At 42.8% G+C, this 11,267-nt stretch overlaps 1 protein-coding gene across 2 annotated transcripts in view; it reads right to left on the bottom strand.

Annotated features, from left to right (window-relative positions):
- Positions 1–2,623: 2,623 nt before the first annotated feature.
- Positions 2,624–11,267, bottom strand: part of LOC121272975 (spectrin beta chain, non-erythrocytic 1-like) — a 160,510-nt gene continuing 151,866 nt past the window's right edge. For both annotated transcript variants that reach the window (XM_041179882.1, XM_041179883.1), the window contains 3 exons: positions 10,030–10,203; positions 9,086–9,128; positions 2,624–7,556 (listed from right to left, as the gene is read on the bottom strand). In XM_041179882.1, the coding sequence (XP_041035816.1) occupies positions 7,347–7,556; positions 9,086–9,128; positions 10,030–10,203 (427 nt within the window). In that variant the 3' untranslated portion in view covers positions 2,624–7,346. The remainder of the gene's footprint in view (positions 7,557–9,085; positions 9,129–10,029; positions 10,204–11,267) is intronic.

Below are 11,267 nucleotides of genomic sequence, written 5' to 3'. Positions count from 1 at the left end.
ATTTAAGCCCTTTATTTATCGACTCACCAGCCAGCTGACAAGAGGTCTTCACTTACGTTCTAATGGGAAAGGCCCCAGCTTCACAAGTCTCTCAATCCTAGTGACATCTTCAGGAGCATTTGCTTCACGGCCTTTCCACTTTGGTAAAGACTGAGTGTCCAAAACTGGGCATGATATTCTAACTGTGGCCAAACCAATGATTTATACGGGTTTTACAGATCTTCTCAGCTTTTGAACTCTGTATCAATATTTATCAAACCTAGGGTTCCACATGCTTTCTACATCTTTATCCTCCCACTTTTAAGGATTTGTGTTTCTGAACTCTAAATCTCTGCTCCAATGATAGTTTCATTGTCACCATTACTGAGTCTGAGAATAAATTCCAGATTTTAGTAATTGAATTTAAATTCCACCAGCTGCCGTGGTGGGATTTGAACCATTAGCCTGGGCCTCTGGATTACTAGTCCAGTGACATTACCACTAAGCCACCTTCTCCCCAGATGTGCATCACTCTCTAATTCGTTTTGCCAATTTTCCTAATCTGACCCCCGCACCCCCCTCCAGCGCAAATCTACTCTATCAAAACCACCTCCCCACTTGTAACAAACACCTCTGTTAAATCTCCTTGTAACCTTCTTTGCCCTCAGGAAGATAATTCCAGCTGATTCACCAGACTGATTCCTGGTATGAGGGGATTACCCTAAGAGGGACAGGCTGAGTAGGCTAGGCCCATATTCTCTGGAGTTCTCTGATGTTCAGAAGAATGAGAGGTAATCTCACTGAAACTATTTAAGACTAAGATAAGAAATTTCTTCCTCAAAGGGTCGCGAATCTTTGGATTTCTCTAACCCACAGAGAGCTATGGATGCCCAGCCAATAAATATATTTAACTCAAGAGATTAGATAGATTTTTGCTTACTAACAAGGATCAAGGGATATGGGAAGTAGTGCAGGAAATTGTAACAGAGGTGGAGCCATGATCTCACTGAATGGCAGAGCAGGCTCGAGGGGTCCTGCCCTTATTTCCCAAGTTACGTTCCGCAATCTTTCCAAAAAACTGAATTTCCTTATCCTTGGTACCGTTCTGGTAAATCTCTTCTGGATCCTCTTTAACGTGTGGTGGCCAGGATTAGACCCAATACTCCAGCTGGGGCCTAACCAGCGATTTGAAAAGGTTCAGCACAAATCCATTGCTTTTGTATTCTATGCCTCTACTTATATAATCAACAGTTAGCATGATATTGTAGGTAACAATCTAAAATAAATCTATTTTCCTTACCGGTAGTTTCAATGTTGCAATCCACTGTTCCTGGCTGAAGTCTGCTTCCTTCTAGCGGACACTCTTCAGGTGGGAAGTCCTACAGAGAATGAGTACCAGCAAGCTATTCAGTCATGAGGGTATCATGGCTGAGCCTGACTGCAAACATCGACTTTTTGTTTGAAGACACAAACTTTCAGGAGCGAGTTACTGGAGAGCAGCAGCAGCAGGAATTGGAACTAGGGGTACTGAGGCGAATTGTACCGCACCAAGGTCCATGCTGCCTGAGATCAGAAATCAAACCTCCTTATAGTTTGGTTACAGGCCTCCTTTACCCATCGAGTCAAAGGGGAATCTTACTTTCTTCTTTCAACACAGTATAAGAGCATTAATATTTGTTAGAGCCCACTGACACTCCAACAACGAGTAACAAGGCACCGGGAGAACAGTTTTAAATGCACTCTTTATTTTCAGTACAATAAGAAGCCAGTAAATAGAGAGATTATAATATTCCAAACGAGAACTTCAAATGGGAACACCAAGGCCACTCCATTCATTAGTAAGCCTTTAAGGGAACATTTTGAACACCCCAGTGGAGCCAAGTTATTAACCAAGCCTGTGCTGTGGTCTGTTGGGTCAGTCCTTCCCTCCCATATGCAACTGTATGTTCGATAGCTTTCACTTCTGTTAGTATCACTCTTTAGCTGGGATGGATCAGTGGCTGATGACATATGAGCACCTGAGAGACAGCCAACAAAAAAAGCTGACTCCCATTTACTGCTACCCATTTCAGTTTGATGCAGCCACTGACAATTAATCAAATGAGTTGGTGTCTGAGCAAACATTTCCACCAAGCTACAAGTTTTTTCACTTTCAATTTTGTGCTCATTAACCTGGGTGATGTGAATACTAGCATCAAGCATTACCATGTTTTGGATAGAATAGATTGGATGACGCATAATTTCATCCTACACTGTCCCCGCTAAACACTCCCAGGACAAGTACAGCATGGGTTAGATACAGGATAAAGCTCCCTCTACACTGTCCCCATCAAACACTCCCAGGACAAGAACAGCACGGAGTAAGATACAGTGTAAAGCTCTCTCTACACTGTCCCCATGAAACATTCCCAGGGCAGATACAGCACGGGGTAAGAGTAAAGCTCCCTCTTTTCTGTCCCATCAAACACTCCCAGGGCAGGTACAGCACAGGTTAGATACAGAGTAAATCTCCCTCTACACTGTCCCCATCAAACACTCCCAGGACAGGTACAGCACGGGGTTAGATACAGGATAAAGCTCCCTCTACACTGTCCCCATCAAACACTCCCAGGACAAGAACAGCACGGAGTAAGATACAGTGTAAAGCTCTCTCTACACTGTCCCCATGAAACATTCCCAGGGCAGATACAGCACGGGGTAAGAGTAAAGCTCCCTCTTTTCTGTCCCATCAAACACTCCCAGGGCAGGTACAGCACAGGTTAGATACATAGTCAATACACCAACCTCAAAAGTATAGTCTCTGCACCAAAGCAACATTTGCACTTCCACTACCAGCTAATCTTGCCTCTCAACCTCCCAATGAACAGAAGATTACGTCACAAGAAAGCTCCAATTCTTAACCAAAAATGCCAAAGAAAGCAAACATAAATAACTGGGACATGTTTCGATTTAGTTTTGGGGGTTTGGTGGTGAGAGGTGGTAACCTTCCTGCTAGCATCTATATGGGTAAAATTTGATTAACGTATTTCTGGAATAGGGTGAAGCTTTGATCTAAAGCCACAACTCAGCACAGCAACCTCACCACAATGAAAAAAAATGCACAGCAGGTCAGTTAGCTTCTGAAGGAAAAATCAACAAATTGACTCAGTCTTTTTAATGATTCCATCAGATCTGCTGTGCATTTTCTGTTTTTATTTCAGTTTTCCAGCAAATGCAGCTCATCATCATTACCCATTTTTATTTTACTCAATACCCACCTTATTATCCTGTGCTTATATCCTATGCTAGAAAAATCAAAATCAGTCTATAAACCATTCCCCAACTTACATAACCTCCTTATTAAGAATTATAAAACCATTTTAAAGCACACAATATCCGTATAATTGTGACATACATATTGGATATTATAAAAAGGCTCTGACTGCTGACAGCTATCCAATGCTACATTTTCTCTGGAGTGGTTCTTATCTCCTTTCTCCTCTCACCTCACTATGTGGAGATGTTGATTCCTCACCAGGGTTCGGTTTCACAGGCACTGGCTGCTCTCTAGCAACCTATGCAAGTGGCAATTCGGCATGCATTGGAAAACAGCTGGCTACTTAACAGACCCTGTCCTCTGCCAACACCCACAAATACACATTGCTCAGCAGGAGTCAGTGGATGGCGAGCCCCAGCTGATCTTCCCCTCCCTAGCCCCATTCAAAAATCTTAGCAAAATTTGCTGGACTCTTGTGTGGTGCTGGCAGAACCAATGGATGTGATCTTTGCTCTAGGGTGTTAATTTGCAAGAAATAGTGTTGAGTTTCAGGTTCCTCACTTGCAAGGGACATGCTGAATTTCGATTAGTCAATGCTTTGCAAAGTTGCTCAACCCATATGGAGATCTTGGCCCTTTTGTTACACAAGTCACGCTGAATGCTCTACGTGTTTCCACATTGCTTCCCCATTTTCCATGCAAAAAATACAGTTCTATTTAAATGCAGTGCCGAGGCAGTAAAACATTTTTCAACTTTATTTTCTAAATCAAAAATGATTTAAACAAGAGGAAAGTCTCCTCTTGTAAAAGCAATTTCAAGTGCTAACTACTCAGGCAGGCTGGGCAATGCAACCTATATGTTAATTTACATCACTAGTGCAATTGGCTGTGCCAAGGCATTGGCAGAGTGGTGCAAAGGGGCAGTCTGATCAACACGATCATTAGTAAAGCTGGTTTGGCTAGCCCAATAGGACAATGGCACTGGGTACTCTTGGCACCACAATGGCACTGGGTGTACCAAATTTGGGTACTCTTGGCACCATAATGTCACTAAGTTAACCATTTTTGAGATGGCTCCTTTTGGAAAGTAATGGGTGAACAATTGGGACTGAGGAACAGTACCTTAAAATCATTAGTTACAAGGTTTGAAACTGATGTGCTTTTCTCTTGTATCCTTCATGGATATGAAAACTACTCATTACCCCATTCCCCACAAAGGATTTCCTGCTTTCTCCTCTGAATTGCCTATTTCATGAGACCAGAGAAATGTTGTCATCAAGGAATTCATTACAGCTGAATGGCAGGAGCATGCAAGTTGCAGTGCCGACCTGAACTGTGTAAAACAACTGTCCATAAAATTCAAACTTGCATTATGGGCTGCTTAGCACTAGGAAGAGGTACTAGTTGTCTCACTGGTGAGTGAGAACAATTTGAGGGGGTGCATTAAGAGTTTTGCACACGCAGCATATCACGTATTAGATTTGGTGTAAGTTACCACTCACTGCATGTATCCCCCAATACATTGTAAAAGGCCAGTGACTGTGGGCAATTACATGCTGTTTCTTTGCTCTAAAACAAAAGTCAGAATTCAGCCACCTCTTGCCTAAACTGGGAAGTTTGCATTACACAATAAAGTGTGTTAACTCTGTAGCAAAATGTCCTTCGAAAGAGCGGTCAGGGAACAGTAGGAAACACAAGAGAACATCTGCGAGTAGCCCTGCTGCAGCTACAGAGCCCAAGGCTGCAGTTGCCTCACCTCGAGCACCAGGCCTGTTTCTGGTACTTCTGCCCCCGGGTTTGTGTGCTGCAGGTTTCTCAGTAACATTGGACAGCCTGGAATCTGCTAACAAACTTTAGATGTAAAAATATTTCAAATGGAATTTTTGAGTGAAAGAACTCTAGAAAAATTTCGGAGTCTGTTATTTGTCTATCATATGTTCAAAATCTAATGCCTGCTGCCGTTTCCTGTTCAAAAGATTTAACTTCTCGTAACAATTTTTGAGTAACATCTTGTGTCAACACTGGGCTGTCACAATTGAGGTCTCCAAAGAGTAGGAGCTCCTGTCAGATTCCTAGCAGTAGCTTTTAGTATTCAAATCTAAAAATCTCCTCCTTGCTGCTGCAGCCTTGCCCTTCGACGTTCCAGTAAATTCTCAACTTTTGAAACTTTTTTGCTTTTTAAAAGTTCCCAAGACTGATTTTTAATATCGGATCGACTTTTGTATCTTTCAACTTCATGCCTTTCAGGTTCTATCTTCACCTGGATTCTGTTTATCAAGTCACACCACGGGGGGGGATTTAAATAAAGTCCCAGCACCTATTTAAAAACATTTTAGTAGCTCAACTCAACAGTAAGTTACACCTGTTTCTGTAGCATACCATCCGAAAGTGGCAATAGCTCACCATCCTCCTACCTTCCTCCTCCTTCAAACGCCTTCTCATCAAGTACCTGTTCGACCATTCGCTCACCTGTCCTAACGTCTCTACTACCTCCTGCTGCTGCCTACTCTTCCTCCCGTCAAGCTCAGTGGGATGTTTCTTAAGTGTGAGAGGCACTAGTTAATTCGTAGCTTGGTGCAGCCAGCACTGGGCCGATGCAGAGGCAGCACTAGAGGCATCGCAGCACAAGAAAGAAACACGAGTTAGCTGGACCAAAGGTGAATTTATAACTTCTCTTTCAAATGGAAGATAACGCAAGGTTTCAACCTAATGTTAAACTGTTCATAACTGAATCAGAGTGAACAGAAATCCTCTGGGGCAGAGAGGCCGGTCCATCTCTTAACAAACAGGAATACAAGAGCAACCATTAGTGTACAGGAACGCTCCAACACCTTCAACAGCGCATTCTGCAATGTGGTCCACACCGAGCTACGGAGATTTCATTCGGTTTTTGTCGATGCTCAGTGGGAGCTGCTTTTGCCAACGGCTATAAAGGGTGAAGGGGAGGCGTTTATATTGGAAATAAAACTTAAAAGAAAAAAAACCCCACATTGAATTAATCTACAATTTTCACCACAACCACTTAATAGATGTTTTGACAAATTCTAAAATCTGTGTGTGTTTTTTCCTTTAAAACAATAATTCATTTCAACACCTGATACAGCACAGGCCTGCGAGACAGAAAGTAAGTTTGGCAAGTTGGGAGTCCTATTCACATCACATCACATAAACACAGGTTTGTGTTTAAAAATGGTTCAACATGTTAACTTAGCAGGATGACTATGAGGGAGGAGTGGCTGATACATGCTGTCTAACCATTTAGCATGGATCAATAAAAGCATCGAAAATCAGGCCTGATGTCCTCTCCTGTTCCTCCCCTGCATTTTTGAAGTACCTTCAGTTATCAATAAATACACAAATATTTTAATGTTGTATTTACCCCCTTTAGACGTTATTTGACCGTTTGTGTCCCCACTCCGTACTCCCTACATTCTGGCTTAAGTTGGAGGGGAGTGGGGCAGGAGAGGTGGGGGCGTAAGGGGGGGGGGAGAGAAGATGTGAAGGAAAAAAAAACGAAATGGCACCAAGTGGGATAGGCGATGATTGTTTGCTGGTTGCTCGTGATATACATATTTCCAACTTTGTCTCGTTTGGCAGCCGTTCAGATATTCTGCCTGGCCGAGCTGGGAAAAGAGACAAGTTAACAGCAAGCTTCTGCTTGGGGGCCCATTAGTCTTTCAACAGTGTAAAAAAAGTCCACAGAGCCAACTTAACACATTTCAAACCATCAGAAAAGCCTACCAGGCACCCAACATTCTCAGCTCAGCCAACAGAATTTACACTTCGGTGCTGGTAAAAGCACGGCTATTTTCTGGCTGTAGCGTTTTCTTTCTCTCCCGACAACCTAAAAATAATCGAGACCAATCTCTCGTGATTCTTGAATCGGTTCTTTAGAAATGTCCCACTAACCATTCCTGAAGTGTTGGTATTTTGTTTTCCCCATCGAGTTTGTTTTTTTTAAATTTCCCCCTCCCATGCCCCGGGAATGTCAGGCACAGAGTCATTCGGAAAAACAAGCTGGAATCGACTGGAATGACGTGCGAAGTGTGGAACGTGTAGTGATTTTAGACTTGTTTTTTTAAAAAAAAACTCTGCAGCTTTTGAATCATTTCCTATTTTTTCTTGAAGAAGCTGAACCTCTTCTCTCGGTCTTTCTCCTTTCCATCCTTGTCCCGCCGCAGGGTGACAGTCTCACCGCTGTTGGGAGATATAGGGGGCATCGTCATGGCGCGTGTGAGGCCCTGGGGATTGGCAGGATAGCGGTCATCTTGATTGGTGGAGATGGATGTGGAGATCCCATCGATCCAGCTATTCATTTCAGCCTGCAAAATACATCCAGGTAAATATAAACAATCCATTTCTGTGCGCTCTAATCCAGGTGCTGTTCCAACCTCTTGTCACACTACAATTACATGAATGTCCGTCACCCACTGGTGGTTTACTCAAGCATTTGCGTTGTGTGTGAGATTTAGGCAGTCATTGGCAGGATATTTAACCACGAGGCTTACCACTGTGTGGGGAGATGGTGGTGTAGTGGTAAAGTCACTGGACTATTAATCCAGATTATTAATGCTCTGGGGTCATGGGTTCAAATCCCACCATAGCAGCTGTTGTAATTTAAATTCAATTGCTAAATCTAGAATGTAAAGCTAATCATAGTAAGGACAACTATGACAACTATCATCGAATGTTGGAAAAACTCACCTGGAAGGAAATCTGCCACCCTTACCCAGTCTGGCCTATATGTGACCCCAGACCCACAGCAACGCGGTCGATTCTTAACTGCTCTCTGCAATGGCCGAGCAAGCCACTCAGGCAATTAGGGATGGGCAACAACCACTGGCCTTGTCAGTGATATCCCAAAAAGGAATAAAGAAAAAAAAACTCTCTATTTCTACATCCATTCACTTGCACTTTGCGGCAGGAATCGCTGGATAGGGATGAGGAGCTAAAACCGTAACTGATTTATTCCCTTCCCAGTTCAAGGGCAACAAGTATGATTGTTGGTCTTCAATATTCTGCTGTGGTTGAGATCAGCTAGCTCAACGTGGATTGGGAATTCACCGCTGAACATCCTCGTCTGTGTGTCTTGGTGCAGGGACCAGGAGGTGCAGTTACCCAACTGAGCAATTGGAAACAGGCTGGATGACCAGGAATTGGAACCACTGCCCATCACCTCTACACAGCAGGACAGAAAGGAGAACAGATTCATACTAAACATGAATCAAAGAACTAACGAATGCTGAGGGGTGGCACAGGTGCAGTTACAAACACCCATAACATTTAGAACAATTCGGCAATTTCATAGGATCCTCTTAAAAAGTACAACAGCCTCACAGTCACTTTTCATCACATCAGACACCCAATGTAAAGATTAGGCATTCCTAAGGTCAGGTACACCATAGGGTTAAATGCAGAATAAAGATATTGTTGCTCTGCCCCAACAACAGGCCTCAACCAGTTACCTCCTCCTATGTCCACCCAGCCCGAGTCTTCCAAGCCAAATAATACTGGGCATAATCAGCTTTGTCCGTACTCACAAAGAACTTGACAGATTCCACATCAAAACTGATTCCATATAGAATCCCTCCCCACAAGTTCTCAGCAGCCAGAAGAATCTTCCTTCCTTCAATTTGGACTAATTTTGAACCCAGGATCCAGAGATAAAATGTTAGTGTCTGATCTACTGCACCCCCACCAAGTCCCTAAGGAAGAGGGTTAACAAATTTTTACCTTTTATGTAACTGTATGGTGCTTGAATGTACTCAGTAGGAAAAGGTTAAATGTCCGGTATGGCTAGGGTTAAGTCATTGCCACCGTTTTCATCAAATCACAAATGGCTGGCACTTACCTCGTCCTTGGCCTGGAATAGGAACTCCTTCCCTTCGCTGAGTCTGTGATCAAAAATAAATTTAGTGAGCGATCACTGCAGCATGAACAGCGAAATATCATGATCCTGTACAATTCAATCAAAGCTTTCACCCCTTGAATAGCTTTGTCAGATTACGGCTGACACACTGACACCTAGTAATTTCAGTACGTTTGGAATTTAACGTTGAGGGCAGTCCAGGGAGTGTAGAAGATTTTTCTCATTTCTAATTTGGCGAATTTTTTTCTTCTCTGATAACATCTTCCCATTTCACAACATAATACAATCTTTATAAATCACTGGTTCAGCCTCAGTTGAAGTACTGCGTCCAATTCTGGGCACCAGATGTTGGAAAGAATCTCAAGGTCTTAGAGCGGAGACTCAGCAGAATGTACCAGGGATGCAGTATTTCAGTTAAATGGAGAGACCAGAGTAATCATTTTCTCCTTAAAGCTGAAAGTTATGGAGCGATTTAATTGAGATGTTTAAAATTATGAAAGGTTTTGGTAGGATAGTAAGAAAAAAATATTTTCAGTGACTGAAGAATCAGCAACCAGAGGACATGGATTTAAGGTAGCTGGTTAAAGAATCAGAGGCAATATGAGGATTTTCTTTTTTTACATAGCACATTATGATGATCTGGAACACACTGTCCTAAAGAGCAGTAGAAGCAGATTTGAGAAGGAAATTGGAGAAGTATTTGACAAGGAAAAATTTGCTGATCTTTAAGGAAAGAGTGGGATTCACAGGACTGTTCTTATAAAGAGCCAACAAAAGCACAATGGGCCAAATGGCTTCCTTAAGCTGTTAACAATCTATTCTACAACTGAGGAAAGCCAATCAGCTCCTCCTCCATCACAAATGAAGATGACATATAGCTGAACACCAGTCCTCTTCTACTTTCATATATACAGTATGATTTTTACCTGAGTTTGAAGACGTATTTTCTCTTCTTATAATCATGTGCCACCTCACACTTGGCATCTGTCAGGCTGACCGGAACCTCTCCATGGTAAGGGATGCCACTGGTGGCATTCTTGGAGTCTTTGTAGAAACCAAGACTCCTGTTCCTCAGTACACAGTACACGTTCTGCCAGGACCTGCATGTGGAGAACACAGCAGTTAGGACAATTGATTCATATCAGAAATCAGATTAGAGTTAGTACTGGCCTGCACTACCTAACAGGGTAATGATTCTAATATGCATAGTGGGTATCTCAACATCAACTATATACTGTGTGCTGCAAAGGGAGGGGGAGTCCATGTGGGTACCTGATAACCAAGCAACTATGTGAGAGATAAGAAGAGAATGGGCGTGGGTGGGGAAGGGTCTGTGCAGATGTCTGAGAGGTTACTGTGCATGTGCAAGCGTTAGGTGTTTGAGAGAATCCATGAAGGTAATCACATATGAACATATATAAAAGTGTGTTTCTTTTGAGAAAGTTATTACAGTAGAGGTTGTGGGGCACTAATTCATTTGAGAGGCTATCAGAATGGTTACTGCACAGAAGGAGGCCATTCAGCCTGTCATGTCTGCGCAGCTTTCCAAATGAGCAACTCACCTCGTGCCATTCCCCCGCCTTCTCCCCATAACCCTGCACATTCTTCCTTTTCAGATAATAATCCCATTCCCTCTTGAACACCTCAATTGAACCTCCTCCAACACAATCTCCAGATTCCAGATCCTAACCACTCGCTGCGTGAAAACGTTTCTCCTTATGTCTCCATTGCTCCTTTTGCCAATTACCTTAAATCTATGCCCTCTCATTCTTGATCTTTCCCACCAGTGGGAACAGTTTCTCGCTACCCCTCACGGTTTTGAACACCTCTACCAAATCTCCTCTCAACCTTCTCTTCCAAAGAAAACAGTCCCAACTTCTCCATTCTATCTATGAGTAACTGAAATTACTCATCCCTGGAACCATTCTCATGAATCTTTCTCCACTCTCTCTAATGCCCTCGAATTCTTCCTAAAGTTTATTTTTATTCATTCATGGGATGTGGGCATCACTGGCTAGGCTAGCATTTACTGCCTATTCCTAATTGCCCTTGAGTGTCCTCAAACATTCCAGTATGGAAAGACTGCATTTACACAGCATCTCATCAAGTGAATTACTTTGACGTGACTGTTATTATTTGTCAATTATTTAGCTGACCTCCCTGC

Source organism: Carcharodon carcharias, chromosome 37 (genome assembly GCF_017639515.1).
Source record: "Carcharodon carcharias isolate sCarCar2 chromosome 37, sCarCar2.pri, whole genome shotgun sequence".
Taxonomy (NCBI): Eukaryota; Metazoa; Chordata; class Chondrichthyes; order Lamniformes; family Lamnidae; genus Carcharodon; species Carcharodon carcharias.
The sequence above is the reverse complement of the archived record's forward strand: the minus strand, read 5'-3'. Positions and strand labels throughout refer to the sequence as shown.